The 20,412-nt window shown below is 36.2% G+C and overlaps 3 protein-coding genes across 5 annotated transcripts; 1 reads left to right on the top strand and 2 right to left on the bottom strand.

Moving 5' to 3' along the window:
* Positions 1–412: 412 nt before the first annotated feature.
* Positions 413–3,859, bottom strand: RB195_025856 (uncharacterized protein; the record flags this gene model as incomplete). The annotated part of the gene is made up of 7 exons (XM_064214175.1): positions 413–664; positions 1,508–1,685; positions 2,286–2,458; positions 3,051–3,152; positions 3,210–3,296; positions 3,594–3,706; positions 3,769–3,859. 7 exons carry the CDS (start codon positions 3,857–3,859, stop codon positions 413–415), a joined length of 996 nt encoding a protein of 331 aa, XP_064070056.1.
* A 4,608-nt stretch (positions 3,860–8,467) lies between these two features.
* RB195_025855 (uncharacterized protein) lies at positions 8,468–17,286 on the bottom strand (the record flags this gene model as incomplete). Of its 3 annotated transcripts, none has more annotated exons than XM_064214172.1 (11): positions 8,468–8,569; positions 9,686–9,840; positions 10,003–10,129; positions 10,192–10,320; positions 12,391–12,525; positions 13,212–13,349; positions 14,743–14,846; positions 14,937–15,002; positions 15,599–15,678; positions 16,497–16,584; positions 17,142–17,286. In XM_064214172.1, the coding sequence occupies 11 exons, from the start codon at positions 17,284–17,286 to the stop codon at positions 8,468–8,470; spliced, it is 1,269 nt and encodes a 422-aa protein (XP_064070053.1). The 3 variants fall into 3 exon arrangements, with proteins under 3 accessions (XP_064070053.1, XP_064070054.1, XP_064070055.1); XM_064214174.1 differs by having other exon boundaries at positions 14,731–14,846; positions 17,142–17,265; XM_064214173.1 differs by having other exon boundaries at positions 17,142–17,265.
* Positions 17,287–17,443: 157 nt separating this feature from the next.
* On the top strand, positions 17,444–17,782 carry RB195_025854 (uncharacterized protein; the record flags this gene model as incomplete). Its single annotated transcript, XM_064214171.1, has 1 exon — positions 17,444–17,782. One exon carries the CDS (start codon positions 17,444–17,446, stop codon positions 17,780–17,782), a length of 339 nt encoding a protein of 112 aa, XP_064070052.1.
* Between the last annotated feature and the right edge of the window lie 2,630 nt (positions 17,783–20,412).

Below are 20,412 nucleotides of genomic sequence, written 5' to 3'. Positions count from 1 at the left end.
TTTGATGATGTGAAGGATTCAGAAGATAAAGAAATGCAGGTTCTGTTACGGTAAAAAGAAATGCTGGTACACGTATTTAAAGTGCTTAAGTAGGAATCGTCAGTACAGATCCGGAAATTGAATGTTTTTTTTTGTGGCGCTGGTTAACGTGTGATCTGAGGAGAGTTTCGTCTCGGTTACTTCATTGTTCAATCCATTACAAAGGAACCAGTTTATTAATTTTCGTAGTTTTTTGTTAGAAGTAACTTGATGTCAAGCTAAAAAGACGGATAATATCTAATCAAAGATATAAGGAAGATGATTTTTGAAAGAAATAAGAGATCACTGAATAACACTACAACACCTACATACATGGATATGTGACAAGAATAATCACAAAAGTGTGATATATGAGACAATGCTGTATTATTGTTTAATTAGCAAATGCGGACCCATTTAAACCCCAAAAAATGCTCATAGCAAGGGCAATAACAGCAATACCGCCGGTTAAACCGACAAGAACATACGATTGTTTGTGTTCAAGTTTTACAAGATCATGTTCTCCAGAAAGATAGATTAGTTGAAGTTCAGTGAGTGGAGTTTCGACTGAATTCCACATAGTATCATGCAACGGAGGACATTCTTCAGTGGCGTTTGGTAGGAGGATTTCGATCAATTCCCATACCTAAACGGTCATAAATCTGGTAGTTGGAATAAGAGGACTATATTCACGTTCCTGTTATCACTTCCTTTTTTGCGGCATAACACACTGGGCGGTACAAACATCAAGCAGTGGCACAGTTTTGACTCACGGACCACGTACACATCACGTATAGCGCTTTTTTTTAAAGGAAATCATTTTAGGTCTTATATATAGCTGAAGATCTTGCAAAAATCCAGTTTTGTCCACTTTTTTTCCTAAAAATTCGAATGACCACTTGGGGAAAGTTTAGCACATTGATCAGTTTCTGTGAATTAAAGGGATCACCCCACGAATCTGAGGTGGTACGGATTTCAGGTGGAGTATTCGTATACGGGATCGTAGATTATGGGGAGGAAGGGGGGGGGGGGGGATTCCGTACATTTCTTCCTAATTGCCGTAAAAAACGGCGCGGAAGATACGGCGCGCTATTTTCTTTAACGAGTACGATTGCAGCGCGCCGCGTCTTTTTACGGCAATTAGGAAAAAATGGACGGAATCACCCACCTTTCCATAATCTAGTAGGCCGTATACGAATACTCCTCCTGAAATCCGTACCACGTCAGATTCGTGGGGTGACACCTTTAAGGACGACTGTAAACAAAATTTCTTCAAATGTGCTTCTCTTTTGGTGGATTTATTTCTTCTACGTTAATATTTTATTTTATTTTAATTTTTTTTCTATATACAGTATCATGTCTCGTGTAAAACTTTATTCCTTTTTTTGATTTTCAGAGATTCTCCCAGTTTTAAGATTCTTGGTGAAATCTATTTAAATGAAAAAGAGAATGAGCAAATGAAAAAAATATATATATATTCGTCACTTACCGCATGAGGAGTATAATCCTGGAATAGTATACTGTAGCTGGATTGGTGTAAAAGAAACATTTGTCTGCACGTTACTTCATCGAGAAGTGGTAAACGTCTATACAGTACGACACTCATTGCGGCCGGTAGTGGAGCTGGTAAGTACACAGGTCGTACTCCCGTATACATGTACGCAGTTCTGAAATTTTTGAATTTCTTTTTTTGTAAAAATCCGACTCCTTCAAAAATTAAAATTTAAAATTGAATATAATTACTAACGTCTCATGAATGCTTAGTTTTTGGTCTAAAAATTTTTTTATGAAATACGCGGTAAAATCCTGAAGTTCTTTGGATCCATTATATTTGAATCGAATCGATAGAATATATTAGTATAATCTTATTCGTTACTGAATTGCGGAATAAGCAAACACAATAAAACCATTTAAAAATACCGTAGGATTTAAACAGAACGTTCCTTAAATTTTCCAAGTAAATGAGCATTTCATAGCAATATCGATTTTTCCCTTTAAAATCGCTTATAGCGCAATAACTGTATGCATTCAGATATATCCCGGATTAAAAGAATCACATGGTCTTCGCTGTTTTGTGTTAGATTATTATTATTATTAAAGCTGATTTATATCTTAGTAAATGTCAAAAATAATAATAGAATAGTTCAAAATAATAGAATAGCAGAAAAATATAAAATATAATTATAGAAAATAGAAGAATGTTAGAAAATGTTCCTGAAAAATCCTTAAACATTCCACTTTAAAATATTAGTGAAATTGATGTTCACCTTGCAATATTATTCCAATACTGTAGTGGACATTGTCGTTCATTATTGATAAACACGAGAAATTTCTCCGAACAATTTGAACTGCTTGAAATTAGATCATCAAGCGCTGAATGATTCTGAGGCATTTCCACTTTCACATGATCAAGTGCAACGATCCATCTCGATACAGACTGCTAAAATTACATCAGAAAAATTTTTCTTATAATAAAGTACGCGAAAACAAATTATTTGACAAAATTCCAGGAAAGATCCCTGACCACCTTTCTTCACCTCTTCAGAATTCGACTTTAAGAAGATAATTAGTGTCTATATATAGTTTTTAACACTGTCAATCAATATGATGGTGAGCTGATCGCAAAATGTGTTAGTCGAGTGTTTTTGTGGAAAAATGGAGAAATTCTTCGGATTTGTACACTCTGAATTTTCCCTAATTTCCTCTAAGAAAAAAAATCGTTTGAAGGAACTTATATCATGTGCATTAACTAACACCAATTATAAAATTTAAAATATTTATATGAATGTAAAACATGTTGCCAAAGGAAAGTGGATTGGTAATAATTGCGAGTGTGTATTACTAACATGAATCCCTTCCTCTGCCAATCCCGGTGCAATTAAATGAATCCGAGCTATAGCATTGCTTAGATCTTTGAAATACTCCACAAAAACAAATATATGCTTACGCCCAATTATCTTTGTTTTTCATATGAAAAAGAAAAAATGCAAACATAACAAATAAAAAAAAACATGCAATATATCTGAACCTACTCTACTCGTAATATTTCCTGTAAAATACGTAGGTGTTTGAGCGATGAAGTACACCAAAGCAGGGAATTGTTCTATTCGTGATTCGTTTATAGAAGGAAGAGGCTAAACGGGGAACTTAGCTGAGTTATCAAAGAAAAATCTGGAATTTTAATGGATCACCTTTTTATAGGTATAGTAATGATAGCCAATTGTTTCACTTCCATGATATTGTTTGTCTTCGTTAATATCGCGAACCCATTGTGGTATCTGGAAGAACTCTAGGATTGATTACTGAGATAAATAGTCGAATCGATCTCATAAAATGTTCTATATTTGATAAAATAAAAAAAATTGGTCAAAATTGACTTATATGATCCTCACATCAAACATCCAAAATTTTTTCTAGACATTTTTTGTTTCAATTCACTAGCTTTATTTGGGAAATATTGCCATAGTTTTCTGGGTTTTTTTGAAGTTATTCTAATTTGACCATGTCTCTGGATAACTTTTCAGTTCTGATTCTGGATGAAATGACTTTAACAGGTGTTCGCTGGCTAATCTTACCAAGGAACGTAGTCTTGGGCAGTTCCTTCGGCATAACAACAGCACTAGCCGGCCGTATTCACTACGCTGCTCAATAATAGCAGCAGTTCGAAGGAAGGCCTTGTCAGCAATGTCTGAAAAACTGAGGACTTCATTGAAAATTTTTTTTTCAAGTTCTCTGAAAAAAATGCGATACCTATGCTGGATAGAATTTCCTGTAATCCCTGTCGTTTGAATACAGGTTCTCCAAAAATAACAATAATTAGAAAACTGATTTTTAACAGCATGATATCCTATGTGAACGGCACTACTCTTCCAAGGTGATCATAAATTTAGATGGTCCCTATGGAGATGTCGTATCTAAACAAGCATCTGTGATTAAAAAAAAATGATAGCACCCTAAATCTGTTTTGGGAAAAGATGAAATGGGATAAGTTAGCGATTCAATCAACGGGAAAAAAAATTAAATAGTTAGTAGTTTGATGTAGTGAACATAAGTTAAAAATACGACCCGTATGATGATCTGGATCAAAATCAGACAATATGAAAAGTCGACATGCTGCTTGTGAGCTGCGGGAATTACACTAACCGACTGGCATGTGCTACGGATATGCGCAAAAAACCACCCAACAGACCTCCGCCGAGTGGAAAATTACGAAATTTCTCCTCGAAAATTTCATTTCATGTTGCAGCATTGGAACACTCTATAACAACTTTGTTATTAGCTTTTCGAGGTAATGGAGGACACCTAATCATATTTTAAGTGATATTTTTAGGCATATATGTACACCTCCCAGGCATTTAGTAGCCATTGGAACAATTAATCCGTCCGGATTGCGGTTATTTAGAAGAAAAAAAACGCGATCTCTTGAAAATCTCTATGGCAAAGCCCTAGTTTTCTGTATGGAATTTTTTCATCCACAAAAATCGATCAAAAACGTAATGGATTTCAAGTTTTCCTTCAGATAATCGCGTACAAAAACGTTCCCACGTGAAAACGTTTTCAAAAATGGTACCACAAGAATTTTTCACCTACATTACGTCATCGTTGGTTCACTGACTAATTAATTTGTCTATTTTTTCGTTTATCTATTCAAATAATTCAAATATTTCAAATTCAAATTCAATTTCAATTGAACTGTCATATGACCTGAGAAGTGGGTACGTTGGAATCCTCTCTTTTACAAAATTATTGCCGTTCGATCACACTTACGCACAATTAGTGTGGAAAATGGTCACAAAACGGTAGGCTTCGCAGGAATAACTGTAAACGTTGGTATCGCATCGCTCCTAAACGATCCTCTCTTCGTACATACAGTAGAATCGCCAATCCTTCGAAAGAAGACGAAAAAGACGTGGATCCGCGTCATTTTCGTCGTCACACTTCAATTGGATCTCTATTAAAGGATAAAGGATAGATAAAGGATAAAGTGTCTGGCGTCAATCAATCCGCATGGGATCCGCTACCATGTTCACTTCAATTCAGAATAGTTTGAGGTTTACGAACGTGTAACTGGCCTATACAATAACTCGCGTGGTGTCAAGAGAGTGTTTTTATCCTCCCAGACAAGTCTGGCACTAATTTATCGACCCCGAAAAGATGAAACTGATTGGCACCAAGACGGAATCGATCGTACAGACTGCGGAACCTCTTACCGACTGCGCTACACCAGCTAGAGTTTGATCTCTATTATAAAATCCATATAATAATAGATTTGTGTGTGCAAGCCCTATCAATCGCATATAATTAGAACTCTTAAAACTTACCAGCAAAATACTTTTTGAGAAAATTACCTGTAGATACACATTAGAAAGTCTGAGTCTGAGATAATTGCACCCCAAGGACATATGATTTTTGACGTGAATATGTATTTTTAGGAAGTAAAATGATAGTTACATATTCTTAATGAACAGGCGTTTTCGAACACTTTTGTATCTCTAACGGCTATAATTCCATAGCTGTGAAGATTTTGAAAATTTGACCAAAAATGCTTCAGCTCCGTAAATGAGCGGAATTAGTAGCTTAAAAATGATTTTCTTACAGGATCCGCAAGAAAACTATTTGTTTTAGGATCTCCTTGTCTCTCGACTTTCCAGTTCAACAAAATTTTTTGTTTTCTGCAGCTGAAGTTATAACTTAGGTGTTTTACATTAGTTATTGTGATTTTTGGAAGTTCATAAAACGTTAACAAATAAGGTGTGCCTTCGGTGAACACACCACTTCAGAGACCAGTTCTCGTACTATGAATTTTTTAATTTTTTTTTCCCATAATATATTCAACTGCGTTTAGTTTTGAACCTGTGAAGATGAAAACGTTCCGTGTGATTTCACAAATAGCTCATTTTTCTGCGATTCGTCGGAAATTTTTTTCAAATATCAAGTGGATATGTTTTTTTCAGGAGGAAGAATTCTATTGAATGGTGTTGATCTAAAAAAAATCCTGTATCATTCAAATATTCATCATAAACTCTAAACTTCTATGGAAGGTTATTGTCATCTAAGGCACGCCGACCCTCCTCAGATGCCTCAGGCCATACATCGAGCTACGGCAGTATTACAGCGATGATTACCACATTTAAAAAAATTTACTACATTTGTAAAGAATAGAATAACTGCAGGCAAAAATGTTATACCTACAAAACGATATCCTTCAGATGTATTTTGTTGACACTAAGAAGATGTTTTTTTTTCTTTAAATTCGTTTTTGTTTATACAGAATTGTTTTGTTATTATCACATTCTAGATAAGGTCATTAACACTAGTTTTATATAAATTAGAGTTCCCTTGTTGTGTATCGAAAAAACAATAAGGTTAAAGGTGAAATTAATTGAGATCCATCCTTTTTTAGATCATGGAATAGTTACGGAGTATTTTTACAAAAATTAGGTACATACGTTGTAGCTGTAGGTAGCATTAATAAAATAGTGAAAGTTTTATCACTTTAGCTCAAGATATACTCTTAGTTTTCCTACTTATGGCAGGTCCGCTTCATATTTTTCATCTATGCATCTTCAGATCCCCATTTATCTTGTCGTCCTGGGCAACAACTGCAAGATGCATTAGAGACCATCACCTAGTCAACAGATATGAGATGAATTTATCTAATCTTTTGAACGTTTACCGTTTAGTCGTCCTCCTTTACCCTCAAGTTAGTAATTGCTCAACGATTCCGTTGTATCCATCATCTATTTTGTGCCGTATAGGTTCTGTTCCTCCGGAGTAACAAAAATACTGACCATTCGAAACGTTGGGTGTCGTGATGGACTCCTATCTCTAGAATCCCTTCGTTTTTGGAACCATTAGGATTTGACTTTAAAAAAAGGAGGATTTTTATTTAGAAACACAACTTATCCGAATGCCCTTAAACGAATCAAAAATCAAATTTTAACACGGCCAAACAGAGAAGATGAATTTTCATTTGTACATCGGAGAAAAAAAAAAGAAACCGTCAACAGCTCATATATGCATATAAAAATCTCTCATTAAATAAAACAAAGTAAAATTGCTACACATTAACTGAGGTGAAGGAAGGAAACGAATCAAAATTTAGATGAGGGTTCATCACCGAGCGCTCTGTCAGGCGGTATATGCACAACTATTCAACACGGAAATGATTAGGTATTTTATGAAGAGGAAAGGAAAAAAAAAAGAATAGAAAATACGTAACCAATTGCACATATACACACGAAAATTTAAAATTACAATTGTATGAGGAAATATACGCGCTGATATTACCGCCATGACACGAATCAACAAGGAAAACAATATACTGGTTACCGGTACTCATGACAGACAAGTTGGCACAACAAAAACAAAACACATCATTTTTTTCTTTCACCGAAAACATGTAGAACTCTCACGTTCTGAATGAGAAGAATCGAATAATGAGGAGAGATAGACACACGAACAGTACTCTTCAAATATACTATATAATAAATCTGTATATAATGTGAATCACTAGCCGGAACCTATCGAATCCTAGAAAAGAAATAAAACAACAACAATAGAAGTATGTTACATTTTACAGTAACATACAGTCTATACTCTCTATAGATTACCCTCAACATGTCGATGTGTGCACACTTGTATGTTAGGTAGCGCTGCGTTAACACCGGCGGGAAGCGTAAGCGTATTCGTTAGACGATGTTTAAAATCAGAAAAAAAGAGGAGTTCAAAAAAAATTGGAGACGAGACGAGGATTTGAAAGAAATTCAACGACAAAACACCGTATCTGATACACTGTTTTGACAAATAATTAACCAACAAGAAAAAAAAATTCGATATTAATTAGACGATTCGAAGAAGCTCGATGGCACTGGGACTATGGGGTGGAGATAAAATTATGTACGAGCGAAAATCCTAGGGATTTATCACAATGTGGAATTATCACTCTATCCAGCACTAAACGACGATTGTATTTCGTGTGTGTGCTATTAAAAACTGCTCTAAACGGCTATATCCTACACAATTCCTCCAAATTACTTATACATCTACCAGTCGTTATCATCACAATATAAGAGGAGTATGAACATCTAGCAAAGAAGCTGATTGCAATATAAAATATAAACACTGAGAACATAAATCACAATTCAGCATAGATATGATACAAAGAGCTAGAAGAATATGTACGACATCTATGCACTAATTGACGTAACTTACTAGTTAGGTTGTTAACAAAAATGCTACTAAAATTGCCGAATAGACTTTCTATGCCTTCAGGATGAGGGCAGTTTTTACGAGGACGAGTGTTGAACTGCAGCAGCGGTGAGAGATCAGTCATGCAACATATGTCTACCTCTATCAAACGACGACAAACGAATATGGCAGTCACCGGTACGGCAAATTAAGAGGTGACGATGAGGTTTGTACTGAAGAGTGACGAGACCCGAACTCATCATGCTCTTTTCATACATAACTCTTTCACAAATGGGTCCACCTCCCAATTTTTGAACAATTCCATCACTTGCATATTCTCTTCATTTTGTGCAAGAATATTCTGGAAAAATGACAATTTCATAACAACAACAACAAAAAAAAACAGCTGAGAAATTATTCTACTCCATAATTCTAAATAATAAGGATGTATAGCAAATTTCGCAAATTTACTGATGCGATGGGAAAGATGAATACACGAAAACCAACGGTTTCTATCTTTTTAAAGACGTAAAGCTATAAGAAGTATCGTTTTCTGTTGTTTTATGACGTACAAACAAGTCTATGATCTAACTGGATCGCCTAAAATCCATTAACGGTTCTCAATAGGTAAATCCTTCAAGAAATAACAGCCTTAAGTTTCCTTTCCACGGCTCTAAAGATATAATATAGGCCTCCATGCCAAAATCTTGTTCCTAAAAGGTGATAGTTGGATTTAAGCGAAGTTATACCTATGAATCTGAATGCATTTTTATTCATTCAACTCAAAACTGTGAGGCACAGCCTCCTTTTTCACGGAGTAGAACGAATCTCACTCTCTACATGTAATGGCTCCCTCTATTTTCTTTCCATACAACCTAGGCCAACGTTAATGAGGTAAAACTCGTCTTGGATGTAGGTCCATGCGAAAAAGAAGGGAATAAATGTATAATTTCAATTCAAACGTGTGAGAATCCTAGGAAAGCGGTGCTATAATGATACCAGTAAATAAGAAGCTCATTCCGAATCTTCTCATGGGTTCATTAAGTCTTTGAAAAGGCCAGTTTTAGAAAAAAGACGGTTTCAATTAGCATAGATAATTGAAATAGTTTCGAACAATCAAAAAAACGGGAATTTGCGAAAGAAAAAAGAAAAAATGTCTAGTACAACATTGAACAAGTAGGTATAATAAGAGGCGTAAAGAAAAGCACCAAAAGAAAAAAAAATAAAAAAGTTTCTTATTTTGCAAAATAACCATTCGCTCCGAAGGATTTTGTCAAATATATTTTACGGATGCAATTTTCTCACAGTTTTTCATTCATATAGTTCACCCATGAATTATAATTACCCACGACAAAAATATAAGACTCATGAATGCTTCTCCTCCGATATTGAGCTAGTTTAAAAAAAATAGAAATAAAGTTATACGCTAAATTAATATATGAGTCTTATGATAATAAGTAGTTCGTAATTAATTCACCTGTATGCTAGCTGTCATCATCAACAGACTCCCGTATTTTTGTACACCAGCGGATAATCCGAGTTTATTGGTAATGCATGTGAAAAGAGCGCTAAGGTATTTGTTTCGTTCCTCATACACATCTGGTTTCGCACGACTTGATAAATCTAGCGAATCTAAATATCGGTCACGTTAAATGTAAAAAAAAATAAGCTTTTATCCTTAAATCGTTCATTCCAAATATAAAATAAAATTATAATATAAGTATAATATGATATATAAATATAATTAATAAAAGAAAAGAGAAAAATTCAAGAGCTATCCAAAAAAAAACGTACCAGGATTAAAAAACAAGGCCGCTTTAAACGTTGCAAATTCGGATACAGAGAGTTGAAGCCGTCGAAACGGCAGCATAATTTCATCCATTTGTCGTGTATATATCGGCCGACAACCGGATAATTGTACCTGTAGACACAAAAATATATTATTTAAAGAAAATAAAAGAAATAATAGAAAAGAAAAATCACCTGTTGTTGTGGTTGCCGCATTATAAAGGCACCATTTTGAAATACAATTTTATCCGGTCCATGATCAGGTGAATAGAAAACTCTATTAAGGAGGTTAAATGCAAAGGCGAAATTGCGCACGAGTGCAAACTGAAAAACGGAAAATTATCGTTAATTGCATCAATGATGGTGAATGGGAAATGGAAAGGTTGAAGAAAAGAAGACAGCAATCTAAACCACATTTAATTTACTTCTAATAGTTTTCAACAAACGTTCAATTTCCTTTCAAAGTTAACAGGTTCTCTGAGGTTTCCGTAAAACGTCAATTTCGTGCCCGCTTCTGCCCTTGAATTAAAGGCACGTGAAGGTTAAATACAGTATGAAGTTGCCGTAAAAAACACCCGGAAGATACGGCTTCAATGTTTTGGCGCTTTTGTACAAGAGGTTCGATTGGGGCGCGCCAGTCTTGTGGGGGCCCCTCTTCCGGGCTTTTTTGGCAATTTTGAACGAAATGGAGTGAACCCCCTTCGTAGTCTCCGTCCCGTATACGAATACTCCACCAAAACCCCCCCCCAATATAATTAAAAAAAAAAATGAAGTGAAAAAAAAGGTGATGTTTTGAACGAAAAGTGCGTTTAAGAAATTAAAAAGGTTTGTTATTTCAGAAAGAAAACAATAAAAGAATAAAAAAAACAATAGAAGAATATGGATCTTTACTAGAGTTCGTTCTTTATGCTATATTTTTATTAGTAAAAAATAATTAATGTCCCCTACTTCTTCAATCACAACCACCACCTTTAAAATTAAATTCTAAAATGGATGAATCAAATCGTTGCAGCCATGCAAATCAGCAGGAAAATATTAGATATTGGTTCAACAGGTAAGGTTTTTTTTAGTCTTCAAAAAAAAAATACAGCAAATAATTGAAAATCAACGTTCCTGCTGCATTTAACTGAGGAATCATTCTAGGAATAAGTGCTGGAGGTGAGTTGTAATTGATGAGAGTTTGCGGCAATTAGTAAGATTAGCTATTAAAATTAAAATTAGCTAAACATCTACGATCTTTAGCATAGAATTAGCAAAAAAAGGTAAATCTAAAAGACTGCCTTATTTTATTTTAAGAAAAAGAGGACTTCCGACGGAATGATTGACAGCATTGAGAAAGAGTTGATGGAAATGAATTTTCACAAAAAAACTAAGCATGAAGGCTAGACTAAATAACTTTTTTCTCATATGTCAGATCCTTGAAAATAGAAAAAAAAAATTCTGTGTAAGAAATAGTTTGCATTTTTCTTTTGAAAAGTACACATCACTGAGATTTTAGGAATAATTTTAATTTAGTTTAGTGTTTACCTGTTGTTTTTTTAATGGCAGAAACTCGGCTAGGACTAATTGATCACTACGGTTAATTAATGTAAAACGACTGAATCATAATCCTTTATTGCACTAAGTAGTCGTTTTGAACTTGTTTCTTGGCTATTAATGGATCAAACTACGTAACTAGTACACATTTTGTCTTTGTGCTCTTTTTAGAAGATAATTGCGAGAAATTACGATTGGTCCAGAAAAAAAAACATGCACTTTCCAATTTCTATAAGTCTATTGCTTGCAATATTTCCTGTAATAATACTAAACAGATAGATAATAGTTCTCAAAATCCTTTGTCAAACATTTAGAACATGCATAATTTCTGTCGCTTACCTAATATGTAATTAAAAAGGTAATATTCTTTTCTGTAATAGATTTCAATAGGATATTATATGCTTCCCATCTGGAAATTGCTATGATTTTGTTTCAATAATTGCTAGCTGTTGCTTTCATTTGACGAGGTGACTGAAGTCACTGCGTGGGTACAAGCGGAGCGGGACATAGAGCAGAGATCAGCACGACGAAGGTCCCGCACACTTTCAGCGTGCGACTTAAGTTGCACTTGTGTCGCTAGCGGCCGGAAACTATTCGCATCTCGCGAGGAGAAAGGTCTCGCGGTTCATAAAAATCACCAGCACTCTCTCCCTCTCTCCTGGTCGACCGAAGATCTCACATGTCGCCGCGCCGTCGCTCACCTACCAAATACCACGCCCAAACAGTTGAATACGCCTCGAATAGTTCCCAGAAAATTCCTATTTATTTACTGTTCACACGTTGCTATGTGCTGATTTTAACCTTGAAAAGTGCTGAGAAAAAAAAAACCACGCTCTTATAAACAACAACAACACCCACCTGATCAAAATGCGTAAGCCGTTGGTAAGCGTCGAATGTTTTACCCCATTCTATACAGATCCTCATCTCTCGAATATTCCACATACGAATATCGTTCATTGATGCTGGATACAATTCCTTGAATACCGTGCTCGGCTAAAAGAGATCAGATTCGGATAAGCTCAATAGTTGTCCAAGAAACAGCTACAGCAATGTGTTGATATAAACATGTCACAAGAAACTTTGATCCAATCAATTGTTTAAATAGAAGAATGGTCCAAGATTACAAATTATACATATATTTAAAAAATAACAATTGAAAATAAATAATCAGGAAAAAATAACTTGACCTAGTTTACTAAAGCTTTGTTCTCCTCGAACACTACGGAGTGGAATGATTTTTGAAAAATTAGCAGAAGTGTTAGTACCGTAAACACATATAAAAACAAGTATAAAGCATGAGCATGATATTTTAGAGACTTTTTTTTTCTAAAATTTTCAGTTTATTTCTCTTAATAACGAATTCCGACCCCATTTTTGGAACCCGAAATCAAAAAAGTAGTATTTCTGGATTTTTGAGTCACAGAGCCTCGATGCGCCAAAGATTATGTTAAAGAAAGCTCTATTTCGCTACACTCTGGAAATATTTGTGAGAGATATTGATTTCACACGAAACGAGTGAAAAGCCAAAGTTTATATGAGATTCTAAAGTGCATGCAAATAAATCCAGGGTACAATCCATTAACGGATTTGGAGTGGCTCAACGCGAAAACCACTGTAGGAGCATATGGAGATTTCCATATGGATAATCCGAAAAAATGTTACTCTTTCTGAAAACTCACATCGATCGTCAATTCTTGCGTTTCAAAGAGGAGACATGGTGAGGATAAAGCTTGTTGAACTGTAGACACATCCCGCATAATACATCTTCGTAATTCTTGACACAATCCTTCAACTTGAGTCAAATGTTCAACGATTTCCTGGAAAGAATCGCATAATTCAGTTATTTTAGTAAATTCTACTTAGTTACAAATTGTTGCTATTGATGATTATTTGATGCGAGAGTCAGCACTAATAAATCTAGTGGAAATGCATCTAAGAAATTCGCTTAGATCCAGAAGAAACAACGATTAATTAAAATTCCCTAGCTTCTATCGCTCTCGAGAAGTTTGCTCCAGATCATTCTTATACAACTCCAAGTCTCTGCGTGTCCATGAATTATGGGAGCGTATCAACTGTCTATTTTACAGGTGACTTTTCGCATCCAAAATCTATTATTTCCAAGAGATAGAGAGTCAGCATCGAAGAGACTCCATGTTTCTAAATATTTCACTCATCTTAAAGACTTTTACAAAAATATGATCAAACATTCGGGGAGAAAACGCTCACGCGCGAAGAAAAATGGAATCACTGGAAGAAAAATCAATTTTTTGTAGACCAACTAGGTTTTTAGGGAATCAATCGTCATGTTCTTGCTAGTCGATACAGTACAAAGTGATACCGTACTAAACAAAAGCGTGGGTAGAGTTGAGATTTCATATATATGTAATTTTTAATTTAGAATTAGAGCGACCAGAATATAAGCAAAATTGAGGTGGATGTAGCGCAGTTGGTAAGAGGTTCGGCTGCATGGGCACCGTCCATGGAACAAAATCCCTCTCTGGGCAAACCAATCCCTTCATCACTGCAGAGTCCAGAGTCCATAAAAAAAGTCAAATTCTTGTCTGGGAGATAGAGAAATACTAACTTGATGCTTTAGCCAACCGCCAAAATTCATTGTATAGGCCGGATGTGCGTTCATTACCCCCGATAACTCTGAATTGAGGTTGAACTCCTTGACTGATATCAAGCAGATTGATTGAACACTTCATTCTTTGTCTTTAGAAGCAAAAAATTTCCGAGGAATTAGGAATTAAAGAGACAAAGAAAAACCTGCAGAAAAACCAGGCGAATTTTATACTATGCTCACCGGATGTTTTTGATGTATGGAATTTATGCGGAACTCATAAGTAAGGAATTAGCGTAGGAGCTGCCACAATTTCCAGAAATATGTGTTTACACGAACATGGACATTCTAGAGAAAATATCCGGGATACCGCTACTGAACGTTCACCCAAGATAGCACTTCTGCTTAATGATACTGTGAATTTTACTTCAAAATACTTGGGGAATGTTATCGTAATATTTCTTTTTTTTTCTGTGCGCTTAAGCAGTCGAAGCGCTTGATTTACTGATAAACTTTCGGCAAAATAGTAGTGAAGCAGTAACAATAACATAGAGAATTGACTGTTACATCTTTAGAAAATCAATAGCTGGATATTACTACTAGTTTTGTTTTCCAAGCTTCTCAGTACAACTCACGATTGTGTCTACCTGATCTTGCATCCGATGCGGTGTGATCGCTTGATCCTCATCCGAACCGCTGCTCAATTTCGCTTTTTTTGTTGGACCTATTCGATCTCGATCGTTTTGAATAGCTGGGAATTAAAAAAAATCGTGCTAGTGAAAAAAAAATGGATGAAATTTTGTTGGAAAAAAAAATATTCGCTATATTCGATTAGAAATACCTTTTGCATCCATTCCAACTGCCAAACATTTGTTGAATCGACAATGTCGACATGCACATCGTATGTCTGAACAGAAAAAAAAAAACTATTGAAATGAAGAAAAATTCTTCCCTATCTGCTTCGTAAAGATGATCTGATCATAATCAGATGTCATTTCGTCAGAAATCATCAACTATCGCTAATGCATTTGGAAGTTTCTTTTGTGAAGACCATAATTTTTTCCCATTTTTTTTCATCTCGGTCTCGTTCGCTCATCATTCGAACAGATTTTTTTTTGCCGTTCTGTTTATGCAACGAGCGCTGGTGCCGCTAGTGCTGTGTATGTGTATGTGAGTGTGTGTGTGTGTGTGTGTGGTTGTTTACGCGGTGAACCGGTCACCTGATAACCCACAGCATAGAAAATGAAACTTGTCATTTCAATTAAGGCTATGATACGAGTATAGAATTTTGTATTATCACAATATTAACAATGCAAACAGTATAGTATCTTACAAAGTAACATTTAAGTGAACACATACGATTACTGTATTATATGTATGTATGTATGTATGTATGTTCATGATCGTTTCACTCTTTCAGCCGTCTCAATAACAATGCATTACGAGAATAATAAGTATTACTGGTAATTATACACCGAATACTACCATGAAAACAACACTTACTCTTGTTGACATCGCAATTTCCGTTATACTGACAGATGAACGTTTGCTCGCTGACGATAGTCCTTCGAAAGAAGGTCTTGCTGAAAAATGTATTCGATTCGAATAGCGATTAAACGAGTATTCGCTTGACTAAAATCCCCAGTTCACTTCCGTGGCGACGGTGATCTATGGTACTATTTCGTTCAACTCAGTACGTCACCAGCTGATTGTTGTTGTGTGCGAGCTCGCTGCCGGCAGCACGTTCAACGCGCGCTCATCGCCTCACGCACATCACTTCCCCCTCGATGCTACTCAAAGAAAAACAAAAAACAATCGATAAAATCGATAAGGGGGGAACATGCTATGATGAGAACGCGTCAATGCTTTGTTCGGAAAAAAACATGTGGAGAAGTCGAAGGGGTGAAGTAGAAGAAGTTTTTCGGGTGTTGGAAGTGATAATGTGAAGAGCAGCCAGACTCATAAATCGTTGGATAAACAACGGCGAATTGATTCAGTGTTTCTCTTCGAGGAATCTTTCAACGTTCTCAAGTGGCGCTGAATGAGCGTGCAGAGTTGAAAACATACGGCGGGAAAAAAAAAGAGGAACATCGCGGAAAACATCACTTCATAAATTCCAAACAACATCCAACGGAAATTACCATGTCTCTGCATCTGTTTACTTGACTTCCGCATAGATAGTAGTTACAAAAGCGAATAGCTTGCTGCTTACAGCTCCTGACTAATTATCCTCGAAGCCTACTCCCCTCATCAAGATGCGCTCATACATAGAAAATATCCCGCACACAAAACGCATGATTTCATGTGACGATAACACTAAGAACTTGTTTACGAGGTACGTAGTTATAGAGAGAGAGAGAGTAGTCGATGAGGAAGCAACGAATAAGACAGAAACACTCACCAGCCGTTACAACTTGCTACACCATAGTGATAACCAGTTGCAAGATCTGAGCACACAGCGCATAGCTCACCTTCCGGGACTTTCCGTCCTGAAAAGGAACAATGAAGGAAAGAGAGCTGATCATACCAGAATATGTCCCAAAAAATGCAGTTAATATATGCGAACCAACATGTTTTCACTTCATTCTTCAGGATTTAACCAGAACATTGCGGACTTACATAGTATTGACTACATATGCAGAAACGATCGTAAAAGAATCAAAAATGGATGGGAGTGGGGGGTGGGGGGGGGGGACAAAAGTAGACCAAAAGACTGAAATGTAACCTAAATTAACAAAACATTGTTGTTTGCTCCAACCAAGTCTCACTCAACAAAAACATAGTTGTTTATCCTAAGTAAGTCGATCAAGTCTTGCCAAAGCTTTAGAATATCCACAAGAATTTGTGGTCTCTTTAGAGGAAGGAAGAGGAATCATTAGCAGTTTCATATGGCTCTCATCTATGGAATAGATTAAAAGTCCGAATACTGCTTAGTGACCTTTCCTTCTATCATACACTAAAAGATAGTGTCCATAAAAATGAATACAGGCCACAAATTGTAGAAAACAGGGGAATTAGCGCAAAAATATACTCTAACAAGACTTACGTTGTGCCATTCGCTTGTAGGATGGTGAAGGTGCGAACGGCTTAATGTCGACGCCATTCTGCAGATTCGCGTACGACAGCTGATTCTGCAGTTGGTCGGCAAGGTTGCCATTTAAGGCAGCCATGCTATAATACATCATTCCCATTGTTTCGGGGAATTAATTGGGATCACGTCGTACAAAAAATAAATACATATGAATACTTAGTGAATTGTCAGCGAGGTAGATAGTAGGAAGTACGGTGGGAGGTAGTCAATGAGGATAATTTACGAGCGATAAGGTGCAATAGGCGGTACTTCAGAATATGACGCAATGCGGACACGATCAGCGTGACGAGCGAGTAGAGGAGGAACGAGGAGCGGACGAGTGCCTGCCGCGAGCACAACAAACGCCGCCTAGGTATGGAGCTAGAGGCGGGGCGAAGTCGGCGACGAGGCCACAAAATCGAGGACTGCCACTGCTGCTGCCGTCGCTGCTGCCGACATGTGCTGGGGCCGGATGCCTGGATGGCTGGCTGGCCGGCCGGCCGACTGGCTATAGAAGATACCAATTTGGGCTGTGGATTGCAAACACACAACAACAAACGCCTGCATCGCTTCACCAGCTTGACGATTTCCGCTCAGAATCCCCACAAATGAAATAACGCCTATCCTCACACAACGATCCGCCAAACATTTTCAGCGCATTCGGCTGACCAACGAATTCACAGATCGAGCGTTGCACGATTGCGTGTCGTCGCTGACTTCGAACTGCCGTGATCGAGACGCTCATGTTTCATGGAGAAGTGGGTTGGACGTACATAAAAGACTCAAAGAACGCGAAAGAGCACGAAATACGAGTGACCGGCACGAACGCGTGTACGGACACTCATCGCCGTAAAAATCATATAGGAAGGGAGAGGAAAAATGAAAAGGTTTTAAGATTACGAGTACAATGAAGTAATAGACTCTCGTCTACTACTGGAGAACTTAATTATACATTCTGTCTTCGAATGTCAGCCATGGTTCACTGAATATTTGTTCAGATATTTAAAAAAAGCTTCTATGTTGATGCATTCCCAGATGCAGAAAGCGGAGGGAACAGGCGAAAGAGTTCAAAACGACTAAATCAGAAGCAGGAACAAATGCATTTTTCTGGTTCGATATCTCTCATCGAGCATATGAGATCAGATAAACAACTGTCCATCTTTTCATTCTTTTTTCTTTTCAGAAAATTTAAAATATAATAAGGATTTGCAAAAAAAACACACACACACATAAGGCAACACACAATTTACTGAAGATGTATAGTAAGTATATGTAGTAGCAAAAATTAGAAAATGGAAATAGTTGATCCGAACGTTTCTGTGTACGTAGGAGCCTCAAGCGACTCTTCTATTTCATTCTTAACTCATATTGGGAAAAACACCATGAAATGATGAGCGATTATTAACGTGGCACCATATCCTCCGAATTAGGTCCGGATTTTCCATATACTCAGTGCATTAAAGCTTTAAAATGAAAAGAATCGTGTAAGAAAGGAAGACAAATATCCATCTCCCATCACTTCCGCATATAATTATCTCTACGACAACTTCAGAAACTGAATACGGATGATCCGCAAATGCAAATCCTTGATCAACAAAGAATCCTATCCCGTCAACAAATACAGGGGATAAAAGAGCGCACAGAATAACAAATAGAGATAGATGATGGAAGTTTTCACAATGATGTAACGGAAAGAATTTCTGGAAAGCGAAAAAAAACTGAGAAAAGGCTACTCTCAAATGTCTCAAATATCACAACGTTTCATTCAAAATTGTTACTTAGAACAACTACAACAGTAATTTGTTAATGAAAATTCCAACGAGTTAAGATGTTTTAAGCATTTACAAAGAGAACTGTACACTGACACTTTTTAACATCGGGACCCCAAACATTCACATAAATAAATATAATTATAGTAATTTTTAAAGTCCCCTAGCAATGCTGAAATATTTGTTTCTATCTATCTATCTCTAAAAATATCAGATCCGACGTAACAGAGGCGCATTGTCAGTAAATGCAAACAATAACCAATCAAATATTCATATTTTACATTAGAATCACATAAATATAATGGTATTGTTGGGAAATTGATGAAAAATTAGTGGAAGGAGAGTTAAAAAAGATGCGCAATCTCTGCCAGGTAGCAAACAAAATCATAGACGTAGAGAGTTCTTCTACACAGAGAGCGAAAATAAAGATAATTTTTTTTCTTCTCAAAGAAATAAAAATATGAAATGAAATGATGATGTCATAAGTTAAAAATGACTTGTATAATAACACTAGAATAAGTGGGATTAGACAGGAAAGAAAAACGGAAGAAATATCGAAAGCTAGACGATTTCACCATGCAATTTCAGCTGAATTACATCGAATTTCAACGGGAATAAATGTCAGAGTCATTGCTTTAAATTGCAGCTGTACTCTGATAGATAGGTATTATTTTACAAATGGATTAAAATATAACAGAAATGTAAGATCCTATTAAAAATGCGTTGAATTCCAGACATTTCTATTCTCGACGAAAACGACGCGATCTGAAAACGCGTTGCTGCAAAGAGAAAAACGAAGAATGTCCTTTTGCGCTTCCAAAAAAAAACGTCCTTCGACTTTATCGAATTCTTCGTAAACAGTACAGGATGTATTTAAATGTAAGAAAAGAGAAGAGATGAGCGCCAGTTGAAATTAAAAACTTAAATTCGGACAGTGAATGCCAAACTGAATGTTTTACTTGTTATTTAGGCCTCTAGTGTTCAGTGTTGTACCATTCGGTGCGATGGGGCCTACAGGTAGAGGAAAATCTTTCTATGCTACACAAATAAACGCTTTTCCAGGGCTTTCAGGTAAAAATAAAGGTAGATAAGTTCCTGGGAAAGGGTATCCGAATTACATCAATTACATAAGGTAAAATTGTGATGCTATCACAGAAAATATTCTCAGTTGATCTAATTCAAGTACATGCAGAAACTTAGGATTGAGCAGAATATTCACAATATTTTCTGGCTGAGGAGCAAAAACTATATTTATTTTCAAGGCAGATCACGAAACATTCACCAGGAACTGATAAGAAATTCACCGATCGAAACCACTTATCGCTATCTTCGCCCAAATGACAGAAAAATTATTCAGTTAAAGTGCCCTGACCATTTTTTTATTTCAAACTGACTTCAATGTGCATAGTAATGATCAGAAATAAAAGCCGAATTTTAAATAGGTAGTAGAAAAAAGGTTGATGGTTTCAGAGATTATT

This window comes from Necator americanus, chromosome X (assembly GCF_031761385.1).
Source record: "Necator americanus strain Aroian chromosome X, whole genome shotgun sequence".
NCBI classification, from domain to species: Eukaryota; Metazoa; Nematoda; class Chromadorea; order Rhabditida; family Ancylostomatidae; genus Necator; species Necator americanus.
The sequence above is the reverse complement of the archived record's forward strand: the minus strand, read 5'-3'. Positions and strand labels throughout refer to the sequence as shown.